The sequence below is a fragment of the Scomber japonicus genome, chromosome 21 (genome assembly GCF_027409825.1).
Source record: "Scomber japonicus isolate fScoJap1 chromosome 21, fScoJap1.pri, whole genome shotgun sequence".
NCBI classification, from domain to species: Eukaryota; Metazoa; Chordata; class Actinopteri; order Scombriformes; family Scombridae; genus Scomber; species Scomber japonicus.
In genome coordinates, this window is record NC_070598.1 from 12,500,172 (window position 1) to 12,527,483 (window position 27,312).

The window sequence follows — 27,312 nt, forward strand, 5'->3', positions numbered from 1 at the left end:
ATGCACAGAGGACCAGCATCAATTTCATAAGCTTTTATTTACATGCAATAGTGCTCCAGCATGTGCAGCCACAGAACAGCTACACTTAAAAAAAAAGGGGGAGTGTAGATTCAGGATCTCCTTCATTTCGATTGCAGATGTCTCTGGCAAAGACTAATACTAATGCACCAACCTGTGAGGGAGGAATAATACTGACACACCTGTCACAGCGCCCTCACCTGGCAGTCATTTGGTAACCAGCACATGAGTAAACACAGAAGTGGTTGCAGTCTAGTATATAAAAGATCAGCTTATCCATGACTGAGTTAAAAAGATATTTTCCAGAATCTCTCCCATTCAGTGATTTAAAAAAATAACAAATCAAAAAAATAAATAACTATACAATATATAATCTCTTGTTCACTAATGAAACAGAATGATTTATGTTGCATACACTTGTTAATAGTTTGTTAATGATGAACAATGCATATACATTTGTTATCGCTATACAAAATGACAGATGAACAGTTGTATTTTGAACACGTGATAAAGCAACAGAACTAAACAGCAAAGAAGCACCTCATAATAACAGCATCAGACTTTCTGTTGAATGGTCCCTTTGTCTCTGTTGTATGTAAAGCTAAGTACCTAAGGTCCAAACACTGAGGATGGAGGTCTGTGAGGAATGAAATGAGGAGTGAGGAGGGTATGAAGTGCTGAACTGAGAAGAAGCCCCTGACTGATCTTCATGCTAGGAATTACATCTCAAACTTATTTACCTCCCTAGGAAATGCAGAATAGAGTTCAGCATCACAACATGGTACTCCTTTTGTCCATGATGTAGTAAGGGAGTGGGTGTTCATGAATTAAGTCTTTTTTCAATATGAAAATAACCTTATATACAGTATAATCAAACACTTATGTACAAAAAGCATAAATATATAAATATCTGTGATACAAAAATAAATATTTTCTCTTGTTTTCTTCTGTTCAACAGTCTCTTATGCATCCGTTGTGTTGTCTGTCCCTTCGTCCTCAGGGGACGCTTCACTTGGGAGGATGTTCACTCCCTGTATTGATATATCTTGGGATTGTGGCGTTGTGGCTGCTGAAGATGATGTGGTGAAGATTCCTTCGTCTTCTAGGGATAGAAGAGGCAAGGACCCCGTCTCTGGATAAAGAAGGAAGGAAAGAGAACTGGTCAGGAAACATGAGGGTGGTTTTGTGTAATAAGAAGAGCTGAAAGGATGCAGATTCTGAGGTTTAAATCATGTCAAAAGTGTCAAGCATAGGACAACTTTTTCACCATCAGCAAATGGAAATTAATTCATAACCAACTAAAAAAATATCTTTAAACTGACAAACCAATTGTCATCATGTGACCACTGTTTCATACTTAGGTCACGTGATGACAAATGAGCTAGTTCAATTCACTGATGAAGACTTTGAAATGCTGTTGAAAGCTGAAGGAAAGCTAGTAAGTTGACACTGAGTTGTGATATATAACATCTTCAACATTCAAAGTATGATTTTATTTTTTTATTTTTTTAATGGAGGATCGGCCCTTACTTTGAGTGATGTCCTCCTCTGTTCTATCCTCATCACAGAAGCTGCCATCATCTCCCAGTTCCTGTGAACTAACGAGTTGATGGGAAGAGTCGAGGAGCTGAAGAGTGGAATCATCAGGAGGGAAGCAAGTATGTTCATGATGACCAGGACCACTAATGAAAGGAGGAGGGGGGTAAAAATATTTTTAGTTTAAATTGATGTGAAACAGACACAAGTGTTTGGCATTTTAGCTTAATAATTAACTTAGATGATCAACCTGTTATCAAACTAGTTCATGTTATTTTTCAGTTGACTAATTTAATAATTTAATAATCAGTGCATTAAAATTCTGTCTCTAAAATCGGATGAATACAGATCAACACAATCTAAAAATAATATTGGCTAAAACTTTGTAAGATTCTCTGTGTTGTCTAGCTTGAGCCCTAATGAGAATAACTCAATTATTTGAGAATGTCCCACAAATACAACACAGTCGATGTATATAGTAATAAGATAAATGTGTTTGTACCCATTAGAATAGTGGTAGACAGGCAGATGTCCATTTGAAACTGTCTGGGGCAACAATGTGTCACACTCCATATCACAGTCCACCTCCTCCTGCAAACACAAGAGCATATAGATTAGAACTTCAACAGAAACAAAAAAGCACTTTCATAATAATTATAGCTTTTAAACAAGCAAAGTAAGCCTGTATGAACTGTGTTTTACCTGCTGCAGCCCAGGCAGGCAGTGAGTGGGGTGGTGTGGTTTGCCATTCGGTATGTATTCCCCATTAAGGGGGTAGACGCCATGTGGAGCAGTCATGTGGGCATCCAGCGGGCAGTGACCAACCAGGGCAAGTCCTTGAAGGGGGACCATGGTGTACTGGCATGACGACACGGGGGTGGCCACAGTGGGAAAACACATGTCGGACGTTTGCTCTGGAATAAGCACAAACAGAGAAATGTGATTACACACATGTGGCGGCAAACACTTTTACTCCTGCAAGGATCTGAGTGACTGTGAGGAGCACTCACTCTGTTTAGCCCAAGCCCTCCAGAGACAGAAGGGAATGAAGGCCACAATGATGAAGACGAAGGCTCCCAGGACAATACCAACTATGAGATAGGGGAGGTCGCCCGGCCGAGGAACCAGCCCGCCCTTGTGTTCAGGCCCTGGCTCTGGGGCTTCTGATGGAGCAGGCCGGTGCTGATTAGAACGAGCTAAAATAGCAGAGACAGAACGGTGGAAAAATGGTTAAAAAGTCCACTCAGACTATTTTTGGTGCTTGTAAATACATCTGAAAGGTTAGTTTGAGTCAATATGACCTCACCTTTCGTCTCAAGGATCACCACATTGCCAAATTCACTCTCTCCCTTCTCGTTGAAGCTTTGCATCTTGATGTCGTAGGCTGTCTCCGGTTGCAGGTCAGTGATTGAATGCCAATATCTGTCTCCCTCCACCACATCCTTTTTGTAGTCACTGTCATTATCACTGTCTGTCGGCCGGTAAAGGATGTAGAAGCCGTAGATGGGCGTGTTGTTTACGGGAGTGTACTGTTGAGAAGAATAAAATGTTACAATTAATTCAAAATATCACAAACAAAAAAAAGATGCTGCTTAACTGATTTTTTGTTGTTTTTTTTCTAGTCACTCACCGTCCATTTGAGAATGATGGTGGTCTCATTAATGGCTTCGTTGTAGGTGATGTAGGGTCCATCGACAGGGCGTTCATGGGTTCTCCCACCCACCACTGTGTACGCCTTTGATGGGGCACTGGGAGGACTGGAACCGATCACATTCACCGCCACAACACGAAACTTATAGGAAGTACCTACATGAAGAAGGATAATCATTACTAATCTGTCTCCGGGGGCTACGAGCTGCTTAGAAGAAGCTCTGTATTGTGTGTAGACTAATGATGTTTGTTTTCAATTTATTTTTTGTTTTCCTTTTCAGAGCAAATGCGATGTTGATTGCGATCTGGTTATGGTTTTGATCGATGGCAGTAATTACTCTAACAACAGTCATTATGCTGATGAATTTACGGGCCGTGGGAATGTAATTATGCAGGACATCATCATTATAATTATATGGTACTACATCCAACTTCTCGCCCCAACTCTGCCAAAGTCAGAATAATAACAACACTGTTGAAGTGCGTGTGAAGATGGCTGACCTTTTTCCAGGCCGGTGATCTCCACTGAGAGTCGCGATGGGGGGATGTTTTCCACCGCCGTCACCCAGTCCTCTCCCGCCTTCTTCACCTTCTTGTACTCCACCCGAAAAGACTGGATGGGGAACCCGCGGTTGCCACGAGGAATCCAAGTTACGTACGCTGACGTTTCCGTTGCTGTGGAGACTGTGGGCTTGTCTGGGGCCTCGGGAGCTGCAGGAGGAGGAGCAGTGGTGTGAGATAGGGGACAAGAACAGATACAAACTCACCAGACAACTTCACTGTAATGTCTTAAAAAACAAATGACAGTGATAGTAACAAAACAAATTATAGTAATTATGACAGAGAAGGCAAAAAACATGATCACAATAATAAACTTACTGAGAGCTCATCCTTCAGTGACAGAAGTGAAAGAGAGATCGAGAGAAGTCCATGTTAGTCAAAAAGAGAACCGTTAGAAGTTGGAAGTTTTATTGTACAATAAGTTACAGTTATGGTTAGTATAGTTATTTGGAGGTGGAGACTGTAAAAGGGAACAGTGAGGTATTGAAGGGATACTCACGAGAGAGGCTTGGTGAAGGAACTGCAGGAGTTTTTGGTGGATCAATTTGTCCTAGACCTTTGCGTCCTGAAGAAGTAAAAACAAAAAGTCAGAGTTGAGATGAAGAACTGCATTTTGGGCCATGTTTAAAGGACGAGGCAGGCGATATGCTGTATTTTTGTTGGTAATAAATCTCAACAATCTTAGACCGTCTCCTAATACTTTCCAACTTCCCAGGCTCTCAGCCTCAAGCTAATTTATCCTACTGAAGACATAAACCTTTAAAAATATTTCATGAATACACTTTTATATTACAAAACAGCTGGGCATTGTAGTTTTTAGCAAATATTCCTCTTATACTAGACTGATATACATTTGGTGCCCTAGTAAGTATTAATGGCAGCAGGGCAGTGTTTGTAGGACTGACTCAGAATAGCTGCAGTACCCATGTTCATCATAATAAAGAAACATGACACTCATTGCAACAGTGAGCCTTTCTGTAGAATTTCTTTATAGTAGGAAAACTGAAATTTATCACCAGACTTGTCCTTCAAACATTTTTCATTAAATACACTGACAGCATAGAATAAAATATAAAACTGCAGGGATTCAAAATGACAAGCCCCAGCATGTGTGCATTTCATCACTCTATGACAGTTCTGAGAAGTGTCTTACTTTTACCAGTTCTGAAGGTCATCATAGCAGGTTGTCCCAAGCCTGCGCAGTTCTTGGCAGTCATCTCCACCTCATACAGGCTGTCTGGCTGCAGCTTGGCCAAGGTCAGCTTATGGAGAGAGCCTGAGATACTGCTGGAGGTCCACTCTGCTAGAGGGTCTCCCACCTAAGAGAGAGACAGAGAGATAAGTTACTGACTATTGGGTGTCTGAGTGTTTGAATGTGAAAGTGAATACACTAAAAGATAATATAGTCTGAAAAAAAAGCTCTTGGCAGTACCTTTCTGTATTTGACCATGTACTCCAGCACAGGGGCTCCACGCTCATGCCGCGGCCTCCAGGTCAGCTCATAGTAGTCAGCCTTTCCGGTGCGTGGTTGGCTGAGGATGATGGGTGCTTCTGCAGGCAGGATCTGTCCCGGCAGCTCAGAGCAGTCTAGAGGCAACATAGCGCCCGAGATTCCTGGCCTCACAGGTGGCTGCTCTCTCAGGACTTTATCTGGACTGAGCGGCCGATAGATTGAGGGCAGCTTCCCTCTGGATAAAATCCCTAGAGAGGAAAAGCATACATCATGAAATCTCAAAGCTGTGAGAGGGGGATAAAAGAATTAAAGCTGTGATAAATTACCAAAATATCCGACTTACCAGTTGATATTGTGATGAGGCGAGTGGAGGCCTGTGAGCTGCCCACTCCATTCTCAGCCATGCACTGGTACAGCCCATCATCCTGAGGGCCCACATTGGAGACTCGAAGCCCCTTTGGGGTCAGGCGGTGGCGAGGAGACAGGGAAAGAGGTTGGGCATTGTGGAGCCACATCACCGTGGGTGCAGGCCTACCTCGGACCTGGCAGGTGAAGCGCACCGTCTCTCCATACACAACCTCCTGCTGCTGCAGCTCCACCGTCACCTGTGGAGGCTCTGCAGGAGACAGAGGAGAAAGGGACTAAGTAAAGAGAGTGCCTAAAAACTTATTAGGAACTTCAATGTTATCATGCAGGTTTTTGAACAATCATTTAGTTTATAAGATGTCAGAAAAGAGAGAAAGATGGCCATCACAATTTCCGTAAGTAGAGGATGACATCTTTAAATGACTTGCTTGGTCTGACAAACCTCAAAATATGACATTTACATTCGTATAAAATGGACAAAAAGCTATAAATGTTCATATTTGATAAGCTGGAAGAAGTGACTGTTTGATGTTTTTGCTTGTTTAAAGAGCTTGAATTAATTACTGATTATTAAAATTGTTGCTCAACTTAACTTTACCTTTCTATCAACTAATCATTTCAGGTCTAATAATGTCATAATGTGAGTGAGCGAGTGAGTGAGTGAGTGAGTCTGTGTGTGTGTGTGTGTGTGTGTGTGTGTGTGTGTGTGTGTGTGTGTGTGTGTGTGTGTGTGTGTGTAGAGGCTGTATGACAGGAGATTGTGAAGAGCCAGGCAGGCGAGGCCCAGAGTTGATGGTTGGCTGCTTGTGAATCAGGGAAAAACAGAGCTCATTACAGCTACAGCAGCTCTCTAGCTTTAATTAGAGCCAGCTGCAGAGAGACAAGCCCACAACACACACAAAAACATGCACGCACACACACACACTCATAGAAAATCACTGTAAAAACAGTCATCCATAACCTAGACGCACTCAATCAAGTACTACTACAGAACAGAGAGCTCTGTCTCCACCAACTCTTTCTTGAACAACACCGCCCAGTCATACACACTTCACACACACACACACACACACACACAGACCCCTGTCTTCTCTGTCCGCCAAACAGGAGTCAGTCTAATTATTAAATCCATGACACAGACAAAACTCTTCTCATAAAAAAAAAAAAAAAAAAAACTTAATTCACTATGAAAAGCCTTTACAGGAATCTGCATGCAACAAATTAGTTCAGGGTCTGGTTTAAAAGCTATCAAAACAAATCATACAAAAAGCCCAAATAAGGAAAAGTAATCCAACACAATGTTCACACTACTTTCATTTACTTCTTTCTTCCACGTTACTTACCAAAAACTTGCACGTCGTAGAGCACCGTGGCAGACTTGGCCAAGCCGACGCCGTTGTCAGCCTGGCAAATGTAAGTCCCCGAGTCGCTTTCGCCCACTGCATCAATCAGCAGGTTGCTGAGTAGGAAGTGTGTGTTGTTATGGAAACGCAGATCCTGCCCATCCTTTTCCCACGTGACTTGTGGAGTAGGGATGCCACTGGCCACACACTCCAGCACCAGCCGCTGGCCTTTGGTTACCATGATGGAACGGGATGCCGGCGGGTAAATGATACGAGCCTCTTCTGACGTGGAGCCTAAAAAAGACCACATCATTATGATATGACGCATGTGCATGTCTACTAACCATTTATAAATCTGTGGTTGGATTTGATCCAGAATAGAAAAAAAAATATCACAATGTGATGTCTAAGCCTTTGAAGACATACTATCAAAGTGTTCATTTTGAGTTATGAGCGGCAACACCTGTGACTAAATGTATCCTGGCAAGATTAGATTAAAAAAAAGTTGCTCTTTACTGGCGAGTGTGAGCCACATGTGCACCACATGTGGCTCACAGTAACAGTTACAAACTCTAATAATGTCTTTCAGTTTTCCTCATCTAGTTTCTTGTTGGCTGAAGAGTTGACATTTCAGTATGGCAACATGTCTTCAAATCAAAATTAGAAATAAAAAAGTAGGTTTTTTTGGTGTTTCTGTGTTAACATCAGGGTGTTGGAGATGATGACTCACGGCGTATGCGCAGGCGGTCAGTGGAGCTGGAGGTTTTCACCTCCTGAGTGACAGGGTTATATGCAGCACACTTGTACGGCCCCTCATCATCCTGCGTGGCATTGGCTATCTGCAGGTTCCCTGATGGCATGATGAGGTAGTTCCCTGCAGGAGATTGTAAAAAAAGGAAAAAAAAGAAAAAAGACATCAGACAGAGGTCTGAGGGCCTGACAAACCCATAAATGAATGTGTGTATGCAGAAAAAAACACAGTTAATCCTTTGGAGTGGCAGAAAACAAGCAATACTAACAAAGCAGTAACATGAGATTAGGCTTTATATACAGGAAGATTGAAATGAAATATACAAAAATTTACAGGACAGAGATGAACTTCAGAAAAATCAAATCCACATTGTGAAGCACTTTGTGTAACTTGAGTACTATGTGCCATTCCAGTGCATGTGTGCCCTATCAGAGACCACAAGGTGGCGCCCTGGAGTCTGCCCAAGAGCAGGCAGGGAATGCTCTTCAATGTGGTATTCATTTCCTCACAGATAAGCTGCAGATATCAGTACCTACAGCTCCCAGGCATCATCAGCATACCAACCACAAACCACTGGAGCTTTTCTTCTCTTCCAGGCAACTTAGAAGTAAATAGTTTGAAAAATAAACAACTGCATTCCCATGTTTCAACATTCTCAAGATAATACCCTTATCAACGGTTTTATGGTGGGTCAGATAGCAGGATTATAGCATTCCGGTAAATTATGAAGATAGTATGGGAATAAAGAGGGCAAGAGGGAGAGATAGTGAATTAGCCACAATGTGATGGTAGCACGGACACTGTACCTTTAGACGTCTCCAGCCACTCCTGTTTGACGCTGTAGCGGACCTGAGCCTTGGGCTGGCTCTCCGGGAGGTGACATTCAATAACAGCTGTGTTGCCTTCATCGACCTCGATTTCCTGCTGGTCGTCTGGCTCGAAGTCCCGCAGCTCTGAGAAACACACAAGCAGGGAAAAGTCAGTGCTGCCACATTGCTGCAACACTATTCTTTCATCATCCTATGCACTGTGTAAATCACATCTAACAGTCACATATACAGTCAGTCCTCAGTTTCAGAAGTAGAAAACCACAATATTCTGTGCAATATAAACTCTATAATAATTGCGCTGTTTCCATATTGGGTGTCTCTTACATCAGCTTGTCCCTATTGTGTTGTAACCACATTCCCACAACTTCACTAATGTGTCCTCTCTTTGTAAGAAAATCCTCCTCCACTTCCATTTAGCGATTTCTTTCCCACTGCTTTTCTTAACAAGGAATTTTATAACTCTGGCTCAAAACATTTGCTGCATTTTACTTTGTCACTCATTTTAATGAGACTTTAGATAAGGTTAAAGCCTAAAAGTGGTGTGTGTAACATTTGAGTCGGTGTCATTAATCCTGTCAAACATTATACTGGGACTGGAGTCGGTTCAGATTCTGTGGGAAATGGGGAGTGGGATTACCGGGGCCATGTGCTGCGACTGTGTCCCGCAGACACACAGTCTGCACAGCACAGACACTCATCTGACCTTTGACCTCCTAAACCCCCCCCCCTGCCCCCACCCCCACCTGAGCGGCTTGAAGGCCTGGCCAGGGTCAAAGGTGAGAGGTGTCCATCCTATAGAGTTTCAGAGGGAGATATCCAGTTTGAATTTGGGAGGAAACAGCAAAATTCTGCTCTTAAGAAGCCAAAAAAAGGGAAAAGAAAAACCCACAAAAAGCTTAGCGGGGGGGATGCTGCCATTTTACAGATTTGAAGCAGAAGGAAACTAAAATGAGAGGAAAAGAGAGAAAGGAACAGCTCAAGAGGGGAAAAAGAAAGTAATTTATCATGCAGGAGTCCAACAGTGAAATGAAAGATAAATAAAACTTCTCCAAGAACGTAATTAAACGTCTACCAGTCTTTGTTGATTTATTCTTAACAAACACAGCCTCTCTTCATTCTTTCCAGAGGTGCTACAACTGGTGTGTTTTTCTTGGACCGGCAGCTCTCTTTGGCAAAAAGACCACGCTGCTGGTATACAGTCAGCTGATGAGACTTTGTATACAGCTCTAATTCAATAAGCAAAGTTTAGTTAAGGGCAGGGTATCTACTGATATGGACATCACAGTGATTTACTCAATGCACTGAGCAAACACCTTCACTGCAGGCAGCTTTGATTTATTCAACATGCATGTTGGATCAGTCCCTCCCTGTCTGTGTCTGGGGGAGTTTTAATGGGAGAAATGGGGGATATCAGGGGTCCACACACACACACACACACACCACACACACAACCATATCTTTATCTCCAACTCTGTTTCAGTTATTTTTCAGAAAGATGAGAATCCCAGCCAGGGCATGTCAAACTAAGTGGTGTATGTGTGTGTGTGTGTGTGTGTGTGTGTGTGTGTTTGAGAGAAAAAAAACTTAAAGAGAGACTGTGTGGCGCTCCATTTGCTAAATCAATCAGGTGCTGTTTTTACAGCCAAACCTCCCCATCCTCCCCCCATATCTGTACACCTTCCTCCTCCTGCTTACTTCCCCCAAATTCCTCCAGTTACACCTTTTAACGCCCCCCACCACCACACAGACACACACACACACACACACAACCACCCCGCATTCTTCACAGGAGCAACCCCGCATGGGTGCTTCTCAGGTGTGTGTGCATGTGTGTGTGTGTGTGTGTGTGTGTGTGTGTGTGTGTGTGTGTGTATGTGTAACCTGCAAGCTCCAGTTGAGAGGCAGAACAGAGGATTGATGGTATTCATAAAGTAAAGCAGACCTCCCGCACCAGGGCTGCTTGGCAAGGCCTTCTTAAATAATTCTAGAGAGACAGTGCATTTATCATCTTTATGTGAAGCAGCAGGAGGCCAGTGTGTGTGTGTGTGTGTGTGTGTGTGTGTGTGTGCGCATCTAAATTATAACATGTTTGTGCAATGTGTTGTGAGTTCACGTTGTGCAGATACATGTCTCTGTTTTCTGCAGCAAAAGGGAGGGTGATTGTCTGCACAAGAATTCAAGCAAGGAGCTTTTAACTTATGCCAAAAAAGCACAGATTCTTCTGAAGTCGGATAGCGAGGAGGGTCTGGAACCAACCTATCCTGATCACAAAAAACATGTGCGTACAGCTAAGAGGCCTCACATGGAAAGGCAGGCACGTACACACTCCCTGTGGAGCGATTCCTTAGGCGGTTTGAGAGTGGCTGAGGAGAAACCGTTATTAAATTATAGAAGTTTTTGGGGGAGGTGGGGCAAAACAGTCTGGCTTCACATGTGGTCATCTCAGCACGATTCATCCACTTTCGGAGCTATCAATAACCTTCATACAAGCGCCACAAAGTTTCTCGTAATCACAGCTTGACAAACTATCACATGAGAACACGAGAAGACAACAAAGGAGGAGGGAAAGTGAAATATAATGAAAGGTGGGAAGGGGAGGGAAAGTGACAGGGCGAGGAGTGAAAAATGTGTGAGGGAAGAGAAATGTGTGTGTAAGGTTATGGAGGGCTTCAAGGAGACAGAGAATGTGACATCACGTCTCATCTTGTGTGAGGATCTTGTCTCAACTGGCCTAAAGCACTTCAGACTCCAGCTCTGGCAGTCTCATACATCACATCCCTACATGTGAAACAATAAGTACAGTTAAAAGCTTCTTTTTTTTTTTAAACTTAATAGTGTGTTCAAGTCAGGCATACACCCATATCCTCTGTCCACTCTCTCACACACACACACACACACACACACACACACACACACACACACACACACACACACACACACACACACACACACACACACACACACACACACACACACACACACACACACACACACACACACACACACACACAACATCCTTATCTTCCCCCTGCTTTTCACAAAACAGCCCTCTACCCAATTACGGGGCCATAATTTCTGGTGAGCCCTGCTGTCGGGCCCTGTGGAGAGGAATGTGGTGTTGTGGGGAGCAGAGGGGCCAAAGAAAGGCAGGGGGCCCCCAGGCTGAATCCTGGTCCCCTCTCCCCACTCTGACCGGCCCCGGCCCCTGGGTCCCCTCCATTCCTCTGGTTCAGGTTACACAGCTTCAGGCCCCCTCTCAGTCCCATGATGCATATCAAATGTAACACCACACACTCAGACCGGCACTGCACTAAAAACGTCAGCATGGAGAATAATTCACTTTAACTCCATAAGATCAATATGACACTAAAAGCAGCTGTTTTTGTCGAAGTGCACAGAGTAATTACTGCCTGACTATACAAAGCTGTTATCACTAATCAGTGATGTGCAACAGTTTTGCAACATTAGCACCAAAATTGTAGTTGAAGGACCAGATTAGAAGAAGCCACAAGCAGTGGAAAAAAACAAGGTTTACAGTGTTGTATTGGTGAAAATTTTAAGCAAACAAATACCACCCCTTCACTGTGTCTGTTCAACTAGAGGAAAATTAAGTCAAAGGCGTTCTTTGGATGCTCTGAAAAACCAAAACAGGGCCAAAAGGGGCCTGTGTGTTTGTGTTTATGTGTCGAAGCTTTGTGTGGGTGTCTACTCACTGGCAGCAGTGACGTTAGCAGGCACACTGGCCAGAGCTCCTGCGCCGGTACTGGCCACACATTGATATCTGCCAAGAGTCAAGTTGGAGAGTGTGGGGATAAACAAGCTGTTGGGCCCAAGCACCACCCCAGGATCTCCATCCACCACCTGCCGACCGTTGAGGCGCCAGCTGATGTTGGCAGAGGCGGGCCTGGCACTGCAGTGCAGGTTGACGCTGCCTCCCAACTTCTGCACCACTGACGCGGGCTCTTCAGTGAACACTGGAACCTCGTCTGATGGAGAGAAGATTACACAGAGCAGTCAGCAGCAGCAACATAAACTTCATACAAGTCACCATATACAGGTGTTTCCTTGCAATAACTTCTTTGCTTGGAATTTTTGTTGACATACAATACTTCTTTTCTTTTCAGTTCAGTCCTGGTGGCTAGTACAGCTCATCCAAACTACCCACTTCTTCAAATGTATTTCAAACAAACTGCTGTTGCAGCTGCCAGACACGTAAAACACCTCCCTCCCTGTGAGCCAAAATATTTTGTCCTTGGCAAGACTTATCCTGCACCAGGTGTTTGGAAAACCTAATGTAAAGGGATTCATAAACTGAGCATATATGAAGTCCATAATAGGCTCTATGGAACAGTAACAGAGTGCACAAAAAAGGAAACTTTTTACATTTTAATCATGCAGGTTTCTACTTAGATTCAATTTTTCACCATCTCATTTTGTCTACTCACCAGAGAGAGAGGCGCCGCTCTGTAGGCAGCACAGCAGTACTGCTCCCAGAGCACACAACACTGGAGCCCTTCTCTTTTTCATCCACGGAGTCCAGTCTCGCTTTCCAGACATCTTCCATACACTACCTCCTGAAACACACAAATAAGGAGGTTAGAGGGTCATTTACAAAGTCGGTACACTCAAAACAAACAGCATAAGCTGTGACCTTCAGACTGAAACAAACACACAGACAGATCTGTACTGACAACAAAGCTACCAAAATTCAGCTTGGAAACATACATCATCCATCCAAACAGTCAATCTCACATTTACACGTGCACTTTTCTCTCTGCTTCTGACTGACTTGTATACACACATACACAAACAGGCAGCCATTAACGAAACACAACCTAGGGGAGGCGATGCACTCTGCAATACCCTTAGCAGCCAAACTCCAGACACAAATAAAGCCTTTCTTTTCTGTCAGCCCCCATCTCACTGCTGACCCCATCTCCTCCGCCTGTACCCGCACCCATCTAGCCTGTGTTCATCAAAGGGGCGCCCTCATTCTGCGGGCCGTAACCCAACCCCTCCACCTTCCAGCTCAGGTGAAACTGATACAGGTAGAGGGTCCAGGAGGAGGAAGGAAAACACACAGGCTGCATTCAGCAGTTGGGACAAAGAACAACTAATGAGAGGCAGGAGGGGAGGGTGACGGGGGAAATATATATCGCAGCACTGTGGGAGTGTGTGCATTTGTGCGAGATGGATGTTCTTTTATACTTCAGTGCAGAATGCATTGGGAGGAAAATGGAGGAGAGGATGGTAATGGTCAGTCTATTAACAGTTAATATAGAGAGGGGAGCTTTTCTCTCTCCCATGTTGCTTGCTGCCAAGTTTCCCGAATTCTTTCCTGTCAGGTTAAACTAACAACTTCCCGTCAGGATGAGGAGGGTGGTCCTGCAAAACTGAATCTCTCTCTCTCTCTCTCTTTCTCACTCTGTCTCTCTCTCTGTCGCTCTCTCTCTCTGTCTCTTTCTCTCATATACATACATGTCGCTTAACATGCGCACACTCGAGGGCCCAAACTGTCCTGCGTTGATACAGTAAAAATGGAAGCGCACAACTTTCTCATACATATTTGTCCTGATCTTATTATGGCAAGGAGATGATTGATGAAGCTCAGAGACTAGGGACTACACACAGACACACACACACACACACACACACACACACACACAGAGAGAGAAAGGGGCCAAAGCAGGACAGTAAGAGAATGGAAACTCTTACAGCGCACCTTCATCATCTAATGGCCCCAGTGAAAATGTTTAGCTGCTTGGCACATTTAGTGAAAATGAGCAAAGCAGGCTGATGGAAAAACAGCTGTTAACTAATCCAACTGCCACAAGAGACCACACATTACTGTGTTACATTTTAATTGCACATTATGAATGTGTGTAAACAATTTCAGATTATTAGTGCTCACGACATGTACAGGAACAAAGAACTACCTTCAACACTATCCCAAAAAAAACATGTGGAGCTCTAATGATTAGTAGATGAACTGCTTCAAATGTAGTGAATCAACAGTGGTTTTATTTATTGATTACACCTGCAATGACTGGCGACTGGCAGCAGACACATGCTGTGAATACAACATCAAAATATTATCATGTTGTAAGAAATTGTTAGCCAACAGTTGCTTATTTACACACACACACACACACACACACACACACACACACACACACACACACACACACACACACACACACACCAGACACATAACAACATCCACATTCATTTGTTTCTGGCCATCTTCACTTTCATTTTAGCTCTGTTTTTGGTCTCCACCATTACTAAATGCTCCACAATGTCCACTAAGCTTGTCATTGTCTTCGTCTACCTGCCATATAGTGCTGTTTACAATGACTTTATCAGAGATTTTTGCCTAAAAACAGCTGCTTGATGGGTCCGAAAATGATAAGAATAGCAAGAGTGAAGCAATACAGTAAAGCTGCTGGCTTTAAACCCTAAACAAAGACACTAAACACTGCAAAGTTGTGTAATAATTCTTTTTGGGTTTGTCACAATGATTAGTCATGTGAGCCATTGTTAATATAAAAACACTGATTACAGCTGCCTTAAGCAAGCAGCAAGCACATTTGTTGCTAGACTACCTCCCCAAATGTGGAGATTTACTGCTATTCTGTTTTGTTGAATATTTGGATTATTAGTCAGACAAAACAAGCGATCTGGAGATGTCAGTGTGGACTAGGAAATTGTGACGGCCATAAAAATAATCCTTAGTTGCTGCCCTACATACATGTACACTTTCATTTACTCACACGTCCTCTCAGAGTGGCTCATCAGTAGTGGGCTCACTTGGTAAACAAACAGCAAGCTACTGTGGAACGAGGAGTGAACATAGCTGAAGGCCTGTGGCTTCTGTGGCCGGTTGCTGTATGGACACAACCCGTGACAGCTGCCCATAAAAGACACATACATCTGTATAGAGCACCTGTCCCAACTGTGAGAGTCGCTAACCGTAAACCACACCAGTCAATCTGCCAACTGGACGCACAGCAGGACACTGACACCTCTTACCTGGCCGGTCTTTTTTTTGTTGCCAAATTCTGTCTCTTTCACACACAAATAAATCAGAAGCAGTGAGACAGGAGGAGAGACAGAAAGAGATAGAGCTTTATTATAACGGCGGTATGAAAAGGCCCCTCGTACATCATCACTCCCTAAAAACAGCCTCACTCCTTTGAGCCTGTCTGTCTGTCTGATTCATTAGTCAGCAGGGTCGTGTGTTTGCTTAGTGGATACCCTGACTCAAGATGAAAAGTTGGCCTGACAACTTTTTCCATCCATCCTTTCCAGAGAAGTCACAGACACAGAGAGAGGGAGAAGAGCCTCCTACGCATCAGTGAGGCTGATAAAAACCAGAGCACGCTCAGAGACAGCTCCCCTAAATTAAGAACTGAGAGAATGTGTTAGTGTGTATATGTGCCTGTGACTGTTTTACTATAGCCTCACCAGTAATGAACATAGCAAACACTTTGTGGGAGTAGCTTTGTGACATTAAAAAATACTTCAGTGACAGTTTAGTGTAGGGGACTGTGTGAAATGTTCAAAATCTGCCTGCTTGAGAAGTATTATTACAGAGGAGTGGAGTTATTTCTGTAATCATGTTGAGGAATTGAGACTTATGACTACTGTGAGACATCGCTGCCTTAAGACTTGTCTGCATGTAAGAATGTAAGCAAAAAAAAAAGCTAGATTATGAAAAACTCATAAGAGAGAGAGATGTACTGAAAGAACTTGAAGGAACACTAAGTAGAGGCAGATCCTAACCTTATTAAGCAGATTTGGTATTGGCCTCGATGTCACCAATCCACATAAATGACTGTTTCTTTACCTATGTCATTATAACACTCAGTCTCAGCAGGCCGCCAACTTCATTTCTAGTGCTTGGTCACAGCACCTGGTCTCATGGTACCTTACATAAAAAATGATGCCAATGAGTATTAAGCAGTAAGGTAAACAGATTTTACATTCGGGAAAAAGAGACCACTGTTATCGGATCAGTACTCCAGGACGGAGGAAAGAAAAATATTGTAATGCTGTGTCATTTTAATGGACCTGAAAACATCTTGACTTTGCTTATGAACACTTGTGTTTTGCCTTGGATTTGAATGGACAGGTGTGTGTGTGTGTGTGTATCCGTGTGCAACATCTGTACTGTGTGTATATCGTGGAGAGTGCTCAGAGAGACCGCAGCCAACAGCGAGTATGAGGTTGTGGCAGTGGTGTGCAGGCATGCATCGTGAGTGTAGGTATGCGAGTGCCTTATATGTCATTGTGGGAGAGTCACTTGACAGAAGTTCATTGTGAGCGTGCTAAGTAAAGACACCGGGGCCCCTGTTCTCCCGGGCCACTGCCGGTCCCATTGTCCCCCTGCCTCCGTGGATAAATTCATTTTGACAACCCTGCTAATTGGATAAAACCAGACTGGAGCCTCCTCCCTGAGCTCTCACATTCCATCTGCTTTCTGGCATGGAGAAGACACACAGGAGGGGCGGCTGTGGTGGAGGGGTAGAAGGGTAGTAACTCCTGAGTAGCTGAGCTGTTGAATATTTATCACCTCCCCAAACTCCCCTCTTGCCCTCCCTCCTCCCCCAGTTTTACGTCTTTTTACACCCTGTGCCCCCTTCCCCTCTCCTCCCCTCCCTCGAGGTTCTCCAAACACCACAAAGCCCCCCCTTTAGATAAACACATGCGGTGTCAAGTGTGAGGAGTGCCGGGGGTTCAACTGCCCCGCTCGGGCCCGCGGCCCACAATGCCATGCTGCATAGCTGCCATGCGGGAGGCCGGTTGCCCCTGGCGACGCTAACAGGCAGAACGCACCTTAATAGAGTGGAGAGTCATTGTAAAGCAGTGAGCCGGTGCACGGACAAAGACCCCGTGCACCCCTGGAGAAAGGGGAGACGCTACTCTGAAGGGCCCAGGGAAGAGCTGATGGGCCCTGCTCAATGACCAAAGAGAAGAAGGGGGGGCTCAATGACCAAGAGGTTTGAGAGCAGTGTGTGGAGGGTTTGGGGAGGCAGAAGGGGGGCTCAGTGCCTTTATGGATTGATGTGAGATGGGTGAAGGGGGTTTATGGGGTGGGGGGGGGGAGTGGAGAGGTTGACTGAGAAAGCATAACGGCAACTCAAATTAATAGAGAGGATGTCAACTGGCAGGCGAGCAGGAGGAGAGAGCAGGGCCTAGTCAATGAGAGGGTGTGTTTGAGAGAGCGTGTGTGAGAGCGTTGCTGAATGTCCCAACATATTTTCCCCTCACTCTGTCAATCTGTTTGCTGGCCTCTCGCTCTGGCCCTGGTTTCTGCTGAGTGGAGGAGGATGAGGAAGGTCTGGAGACTGCTTTACAAACCAACAACACACCCAGTTCACCATTGGACCATCATGCAGGGAGAGAGCAACAACACGGCACCAAGGAGAGGATTTTAATCAAAGACGGGGCTGCAACGAATTATCATTTGCATTATTGATTAATCAGTTGGGAAGAAATGTTCCAATATTCCAAGTTAGCGTCTTTCTTTGCCAAATGATATTCAATTTAGAGTTATGTAAACTTTAGAGTCCTCACATTTGGGCTGCTGAAACCATCAAACGTTTGGCAGCTGTCCTCAAATGTTCTGATCATCAACTTATTATTTAACTCTTTCAGCACAAATGGCTGAAAAGGAATTGTTCTCTCAATTGTGCCACCAAAAGTCAAACAACTGATTGGTAGTTAATTAGCGTAGTTCTCAATATGTCATTGTTTGTTATTCACTTGTACAATATAAATGGGTGATCTGGTACTACTTATCGCGTCCTTTTCAAGTATAATTCTGCCATTGAGTATCTGCCATGTATTATAATGCAGACTGATTTGGACAATCTACTTTTCTGTTGTACTTCACACAAAGAAAAACTTGGCAAAGAACAAATCCTAAATCTATTCCCATCTATCTAGCTGGAGACCGGCTTTCTTGGATAAGAAGAGAACGTTCTGGACTCTTATCTTGGCATGGAAACTCTTCCCAACAGGTGGAGAGGGGGTCAGTCCAAATCCTCCACTCGAGACATCACTTGTTCTCATGCCATAAAATTACACATCAAAAGCATCTAAGCATCTCTAATGAGGTTGAGAATTTACCCCCTCCTCTTTCATAATACACACACACACACACACACACTTCACTAAGTATTAACGAGCTATATGCTCGTCCAAACCCTCCTTCACCCCCGAACCGACACTAACGAGCTACAGAGCGTCTCGAGGATTAACGAGGGGGATCTGGACAGACCTGCAATGGAAAGAAGGGGGGCGTTCTAATCAATTAGGCACCGCCGCATTTGCATAATTTAGATAACGAAGCTGAATTAACCACGGAGAGCTAATTACCACACCATGGTGAACATACCCACCCACATTCCTCTGCCTGGCGTGAGATGCCAGCATGCCCACCAGGGCCATGGGAACAAGACTATCATGCCTTTTTAGGGAGTCTGAGCCAGATAGCCTGACCAAACAGAGATGTAGGTAACATTACACAATCACATCTGAGGAGGAGGGGAGAGGGGGATGGAAGGGAGGGAGAAAGAAAGGAAAGATGGATGGATGGATGGAAGCAAAGAGAGTAGGATGGATAAAAAGAAGGTAAAATGGATGTACTGGATGGAATGATTAATCAATTAGTCAATTAACAGAAAGTTAATCAGCAACTGTTTTGATAATCAAATAATCATTCTAGTTTTTTATTAAGCAGAAATTACAAATGTTTGCAGGTTGCAGCTTCTGAAAGGAAGATTCTCAGTGTCATACATGTCAAAACTGAATATCGTGGTGTTTTGGACTGTTGATCACATCTGAAGATGTCACTATGGGCCGTAAGAAATTTCTTACTATTTTCTGAGATTTTATAGACCTAAATCACTCATTTAAAAATGACCAGCCTTAAAACATCGGCCTACACAGATAGTTGAAAGGAAAGAAAAGAAAATGGTGGAACAACAGAAGAAAAGTGGGATGAAAAAGATGGATGGAATGATAAAAAGGAAGTAAGGAGAATTAGATGGAGGGGTGGAAAGAAAAATAGCTGGAAGGAAGGAGGGAAAGATAAAAGACAGGCAGAAAAAAGAACAGATTGATAGAAGCTATCCTTGTAGCTAGCTATTTATAATCATTCATCCATCAAAATAGCTAGATACTCTTTCAAACGTTTAACTCTAAAACTGTATTAAAGACACACTATACACTTCTTATCATCATGTATGCCAACATTTGATAATTGAATGATTGTTTGAGTCATTTAATGAGGAAAAATACCAAAAACGTCCAGCTTCTCAAATCTGAGGTATGAATATCTTTTGGACTGTTGGTTAAACAAAACAAGATAACTAAAGTACTGCTGCAACAATTCATTGATTAATCGATTGGTTGACAACTATTAAATTAATTTGCAACTATTTTTATAGCTGACTAATCATGGTTCATGGTCCTTCATTAAGTAGAAAAAAAGTCCAAATTCTCTGATTCAAGCTTCTTAAAGCTGAATATTCTACGATTTCTGATATGTTAGTAAACTGAATATCTTCAAGTTGTGGACTGCTGCTCAGAACAAAAGTGAACATTTCAGGACATCAACTTAGACTTTGGGGATCAATAGGGATCCACATTTTATAAACCAAACCACTAATCACATGATCACCAGTTAGTTGCATCCCTAATTTAATGACATCACTGTGCAAAATATAAAGAGTATGTGTCTGCCCTGAGAATCTTTTGTGGAAGGTGGATCATTTCTGACAAGTTTTAACCAGAGGAACAATAGTCTCTCTTTTCCAGCACTGTATCATTTTCATACAGTGCTGTGAAAACTAACTAATACCCAGGATTTCACAGTACTCATCACAAACACACACATGCAGTTACATATTTCACTTACCCACAACCATTCTTTCGCTGTGTGTTCTCTCACCCTGCACACGCACACACACTTGATGACACATAAGCAAGCAATCACACAAACTCCTATTACATGGTAAAAGTAAACTCACAGAGGCACATAAATATGCAGACCTCAGGAAGTTTTTCCAAAACCAAATGTCAACACGCAAAAAAACAGGCTACCACTTATCGTTGGCCGAAGAGATAAACTTCATGCACATCATGGCATTCACGCATGTTAATATAGACGTTCATAGCTGTACATATATGCAGCCTACTCCTTGTGTGTTCCTGCATCGTAGGGAGGGAAGGCAAGAGGGAGGAGGGATGTGAGGGGGTGAAAGGGGCCCCCCAACTCCTTTGGCAGCTCATGCATCAGAGTGAATGGAACCAATTATAAATCAAGAGCAATTTCTCCCCATTATTCAGCAGGAACCAGGAGGGAGAGAGGGAGAGAGGGAGAGAGGGAGACTGCCTGGCCCTGTAGGCTAACTCTCAGTGGGAGACGAAGGAAGGAAGAAAAAAGGCAGAGAGAGTGAAATATTATATGAAAAACAGATATGAGGAGGCATTAGGAAATCGAGATAAGAAGGGGGGAGGCGGAAAGAAAGAGGGGGATAGATGAGGGAATGGAGAAAGGCTGTAAAGTTATATGAAACAACTGAAGGGGAAAGACTTAAGAAAAACAGATATGAGCAGGAATTAGAAAAGCTAGAAAAGCTAGAAAAAAAAAGGAGAGACAGGAAATTGAACAGAGAGAGAGAGAGAGAAAGAGAGGGTGTGGAGCGTCAAATGGTTTTTTGAGATGGAGCAACCGGTCGAAGTCGGTTGTAAAGTGAAAGCTGCTGGGCCTGAAGGAGTTTGTTAAGAGGAGAAACAGCTGGAGGAGGCTTGTTTCAAAGAGAGCTCTCGGTTTCAGAAGCTGGATTAGTATGTGTGTGTGTGTGTGAGAGAGACATCGTAAGGCAGAGCTACCATTTGTCCTGTCACTCAGAGCCACGGATGTGCTCTGAAATATCATAAAATATAACCTCACGCACGCACATACGGTTGGACGGCAAACAGAGGCGTACTGTCAATGGAAAATTCCAGTTCTGATAACCTCGGGGGCCCACTAACTAACTAATCTGGTGCCCAGTGATTTATTCTGTTGAATCATGTCTTCTCCTGCCAGTTTGACATTCTTCAATGATGAGTTTTTTCTCTCTGGGGCAACACTTTAAATCTGATTATTGGTTAAAGCCCTGGAACACAACCCAGATTCCTCAATGTTTTTTCTGGTGTTTTTATTGTTTCGTTCACACATGCTCGAAGAAATACAGTTTCAGCATATCTTTAAAAAAAATGGTACTTCAGGTTATATAGTCTTGTCTTTGAACATAATGAAGCTGTAACAATATGTGCCTAATAGAGACAGAAATAGAGAAGAGAAGCTAGCTGAGGTTTCAATTGAACAGTCCCAGTCAGAGTGCAATCTTGTGCCTGTGTGTGAATGATCTATTAAGGCGTCTGGGTTGCTTTTGGCTCGTAATAACACCCCCTAATCTTTGTCCAAATATCTGCTTTGCACACACAGGGCTATTTGTCTATACACACAGCTTTCTAACCCAGGTCTGGAGTTGATCAATGAGTGAACAGCACTCACACCAGACTCACAACGTGTGTGTTTGCATGTGTGTGAGAGAGAAAGTCAGAGTACGGCTTGGATAACTTCATTATCCAATCAAGAGCTTCTTAACTCTTACTTTAAGTAGTGGAACAAATCAACTCATTTGGTTTAAAGGGCTTTGGATAATCCTTATTAGGGCTGTTAAGACAATGACTGAAAGCCATATATTCATGATACACATATTAACTGAAGACGGGCATCCATATATGGTTTCTGCATATAGATAGTTATAAAAATGACACTTTGCATTGGAGTAGTTGCACAATTATCTCTAAAAAGCACAATTCCTTTGCAAAAACGTTCCATCCGAGGCATTTTTTTTCTGTCTTTTCCTTGCATCCAATTTATCTTCATTCCTGCCTCAATAATCTAGCTTTTTGATCACAGCCTGTTTAATTAGCCTCTCCAACTCTCTGTCAGAACTTTCTCCTTTTCTACCCCCCCCCCCTTTTTTTTAACCTCACATTCCTCTCTCTCTCTCTCTCCCCCTCTCTCTCTCTCTCTCTCCCTCTCTCTCCCTCTCTCTGTGGTCCTGGCTGACAGGGAGGATCAGGAGGAGAGAGGTATGCAGCCCCAAGGGAGGGGCCTGGACCCCGGCCACCTGCCGGTCCAGGTGTCCCTCTCTGGTTATCCATGTCTGACTGGACACAGAAACCCTGAATCCTGAGCCTCCAATCTGTCAGCACTGAAAGCCTAATGCATCGTATGTCAACAGGCCAATAATGTTCAGCTCTGGGAAATCAGGCAGCCTTATTTGGCGATGACTGTGTTACTGGCTCCATTATGAAAAGTACATTAACCCGATGATGAAATTATAAAGTGTAAATCTCTCTCCCTCTCACACACACACACACACATTTCTGTGTCATAGTAAGGAGGAACCAAGCTTTGAACAGAATCGGGCTCTTTGAGGCCGGCTGAGGACCAAAGTGACAATAAACACATTCCAGTGTGAAGAGATGATCCTGAGTGGACAGGAACTATCACTCACACACCCAAAAAGATACACACACACACACACGTGCAGTGAAGGCCCTCAGATTTTGCCTGCAGGCTGTTATGACTGCATGAGTGTACCCGCTGTCATAGAGATGAAAGCATGCCCTCAGGAAGGATTTTTTTTCCTCCTTTGTCAATTAACGCCAATGTTACACCCTTTACAATAACAATACTGCTTTCCAGTTCTAGAGTCAAACCTCAGGAACTTTGGCGAACACTCACACACACACGAGATCCGAGCAGTAACAGCAGCCCTCATGGAAACGCTGGCTGTTTGTAATCTTGAAATGCATCTTGAAAATTCATCTCCATCTGAAGACTCTGATTTACATCCAAATGTAAGAACCGCGCTGTAAAAGGCCAAGAGTCAAACAAGTTAAACCTTATCCTTCCACTTATATCTTACATCAGACTTTAAAAAGGAGAGAATACATTTTCGAAACCAAACTAATATATGAGTGAGAAACTCTATTGCCATTGGCCGCATACCTAAATCCACACAGTAACTTTTCTTTACAAGCTATGAAAGCTCAGTTCCTATAGGCCAAATGAAAAAGAACCACCATACAGGCCAAAGAGTGGAAAATTGGCAGCTTTGTTGCTGCTACAAGTCCGTTTGGCCGGTAACCAAGATCAATCAGATGTAATTTCAAGCTCCTTTTATTGAAAATGTCTTTCTGGCAACACAAACCTGGACACGCACCAGACTCTGTAACGAAAAGACAATAAAATTAGTTTCCTGTTCTGACCTATAGGCACGCACATTTTCTGTTCCAGCTTGTAAGATTTTCAAGGATTATGCTGCGCCATTTGCTGTAAATTTTCTACACTACCAGTTGATAGCTGTTATATTTGCATTAGACGGCAGTCTGAAAGTCATCACAGTACACATCACAAAAACATGGTATTATAATACTCCTATAGGGACATGAGTTGTGCCTGTGGTAGTAAGTAATGAATAAGGTCTACTTTACTGTACTCTAGGGCTGATGATTATTTGATTAATATGTTAGTATGTAAAATGGTTTTTCTCAGAGCCAAGCTGTCATCTTTATATCACTTGTTTGGTTTGATTGTCAGTCATATACTATATGAAAAGAAAAGCAGAAAATCCTAACATTTGAGAGCCTTTAACTACGATGTGTTTTGCATTTTTAGTTGAAAAATAACTTGTGTTTGTGTTGACTGGCTAATCAATGTATCAATTAAGACTCTACTTTAGAGAACTAGTAGTAGTAGTAGTAGTAGTAGTAGTAGTAGGTTTTGTTTTGGCCTGGGACTGCAGCCTGAGAGCATCTCATTCATTATCATATCCTGAGTAAAAACATAACATCATGATGCTCCTATACCTATAGAGATATGAGGCATAACTATGACTTCCAATTATGAATCAAGTCTAAAAATCTTATCTATATTATTTCATCCCCTATTTTAGGAGGTATCATACTTTCAGCCTACAGTAGCTGCAAAATGTTGAAGTATGCTGTGATATTTCAGTGTCCTGTCAGATAGATTATAAACTCCTCTAATTTTGTTTTTCAGGCTCTACATAAGTAATCAAAGGGACCAAAGTAGTCTGAGAAACAGGCAGATAATCAGACTGGAATCAATTAGTTCAACTTTGATCCACCCGACTGCCAGAGCTGATCAACAGCAACAACAAACTCATGCTACTAAACAACAAGAGCAGCTCTCTTTTTTTTTTTTACTGAGACCAATTAATTCCCTTCTAAGCTGTGCGCCTAATTGGAGGAGGCCGGGCCATTCGTTTCGACTTTTAATCCAAGTGACATTGATTCAGCGGGAACAATCAGACCCTCTTGTCTGATGCCATGTATGTCACTGAATCGCAGAGGTTCCTCCGTGCGCGACAGTGGAGGCGAAATGTAATCCAAACAACAAAGCGACACCTGGGGTTGGAAACTTGAGCCCCTGCGGCTGTTCCTGCAAGGCCCCTGTCTGTCCACCCACGGCCCCCACGGTGACTGACACCTCCGGCCCAAAACTCATTAGCAGCCCGGGGATTAAGACAAACATTTTCTCATTACATCGGACCTGAATGAGAGGATGACATCAGGAGAGAGTCTCCTGACAGCGACGATGCTGCGTTGCTGTCTGCACTGGGCTGTCACTTTATTCCTTAAATAAGCCTTAATTAGGTTATTCTAACACTACAGGACTTTTGGTGAAGGGGACTGTAGAAATGCATTCAGGTGGCATTGTTATGGTTTGCTCATTTTGCGCATAAACCGGTGAGTAAAGAAAGTGTAAGTGATCATGTTTAGTATTTTCACTAGTTACACACATATTATCATGTATTATCTATAACATCCATAACGAGCATCATCATGGCACTGATGGGTCAGCATACTGTTTACCATAGCATCTCAATGCGTTTTGTGCTTTTGATTTTTACGCACACTTTTTCAAAACTTTACACCCACTACTACACGGTTGCACTCCCCTATGATAATATGGGGGTAAATCTGGCAGAGCTCACCATGTCTGTTTTCTGTTACCCTATGTGAGCGACTACATAGCTATAGGCTGCGGCCTGCAAAACGTAGACGCACTTTCCTAAAGAAAAACGCACGTATCCCTAAAAACACAGCTATGAATCTCTGCAACGTGTCACACAAAGCTGATTCCTCCTCACATACATGTATCTTATTGTAATAGTCGGCACATATGAACAGAAATAAGAGGAAAACGTTGGAAAATAAGGACGCACAGCTCATCCAATCAACAACAGGCTAGGTCTCATCGCAAAGTTACTTTTTCTTGTTAAAAGTGAATCCAAAAGCCAGAGCCAAAACGAAAACTTCCATCCAAACGAAGAAGATTGAAGGTACAGACACGTTGTGTGGCAAAGTTATAGTGTATCAATAAGAAACAAAACAAATGTTGCTACTTAAGTACTCACACGCATGAGCAAGTAGTCTTGACGCAAAAATCACAACTTTTTTTGTTTATAAAGTAGTAATCGTGTCGTTAAAGAGTTGCGTAAAGTTGCAAACACACATCACAACTGATACATTTACTTATAAGTTTGTAATACATGTTGATATGCAGCGTAACACCGCAAAAACATGGACCGCATGAAGGAGTAAAACTTACCAAAACCGCTGTATTTGGTGCTCACACCTCGTTTTTAGCCAGCCGATCTTCACTTCGTCTCTCTTCTGCGGTGAGTCTTAGTCCCAAAAAACAAAAGTTTTTACTTCTCTTTTCCCTCTAAAGCCTCGCTGCTTTAGTAATTTACTGCGATGCCACCGACATTTTCTTCGGCTCCCCAAGTTCTCACATTGAAAGGCCGTTTTTGGATGACTGAGCTCTCAAACAATTCTCCCTTTTGCGACGCCTTTTCGGGTCCTCCCACTTCCCAAGCAGGAGGAGGGATCTGAACAATAGGGACTGGCTCCCAAAATCCCAGAGCTGGGTACTGCACCGCCGTTTCGTCAGACTACAAATCCCTTCTCACAACCCCTGAGGACTTTCCAGTGGTTGTGCGTAAAAGTAGAACTTGTAACCATGTTTATTACAAACACACAGGTGAATATAATCAGAAAAACTCTTTAAAACCCCTATTTCTCAAGACTACGGTGTCCTGGAGGAGGAAAGTGCGCCCCCCTCCCCTACCCCCCTGCTCTGTTCCCCCTGATTTGGTATGCGTTGGTCCCCACAGAGTTTGTATTGACCCCGGTCCATTGAGGCCTGCAGGTCCTCTAGTGCAGCTGTGCAGTGCTGTGCTGTGTTGTGTTGTTGTGGATGGGACGGGCCCAGGCAGGACTGTGCAGGGCACACACACACACACACACTCACACACTCATACCACAGTGATCACAGCTCGAACCCCCCCTGTGCTCGCTCTGGAATTCTCTTCTCCACTTCAATCAGCACACTTTGAAACGAGGGGAGCCGTTCCTGTCCAGTTCATTAATAACTGACTATTCCAAGATCACAGGGTTTGATAGGGGGGGTCTGTTGGTGGGAAGCTGGCCACGTCTCGCCTCTGTGAATGCAGGAACTCCCACCATGTTGTACCTGTGGGGTTATTGCAATCCAGCGGGAGCACCAGTCACTTACAAGCTGTGGCATTTTATGACACCTGTTGCTCTTGTTCAGGTGAGAGTGTGTTTATGTGTGAGAGGAGGAGAGGGGCGGCGGGGGGCACCCAGTGATGTACTTTTCAGCTTTTTCACTGAATT

At 43.4% G+C, this 27,312-nt stretch overlaps 1 protein-coding gene across 1 annotated transcript; it reads right to left on the bottom strand.

Annotated features, from left to right (window-relative positions):
- Positions 1 to 445: 445 nt before the first annotated feature.
- On the bottom strand, positions 446 to 26,315 carry boc (BOC cell adhesion associated, oncogene regulated). Its single transcript, XM_053342405.1, has 18 exons — positions 26,222 to 26,315; positions 12,954 to 13,082; positions 12,222 to 12,494; positions 8,485 to 8,631; positions 7,658 to 7,801; positions 6,928 to 7,221; positions 5,562 to 5,834; positions 5,198 to 5,466; positions 4,919 to 5,084; positions 4,265 to 4,330; positions 3,706 to 3,915; positions 3,185 to 3,360; positions 2,861 to 3,083; positions 2,565 to 2,750; positions 2,257 to 2,468; positions 2,057 to 2,145; positions 1,549 to 1,700; positions 446 to 1,150 (listed from the first exon to the last, which is right to left on the bottom strand). The coding sequence occupies exons 2-18, from the start codon at positions 13,063 to 13,065 to the stop codon at positions 981 to 983; spliced, it is 3,162 nt and encodes a 1,053-aa protein (XP_053198380.1). The 5' UTR covers positions 13,066 to 13,082; positions 26,222 to 26,315; the 3' UTR covers positions 446 to 980.
- Positions 26,316 to 27,312: the final 997 nt, after the last annotated feature.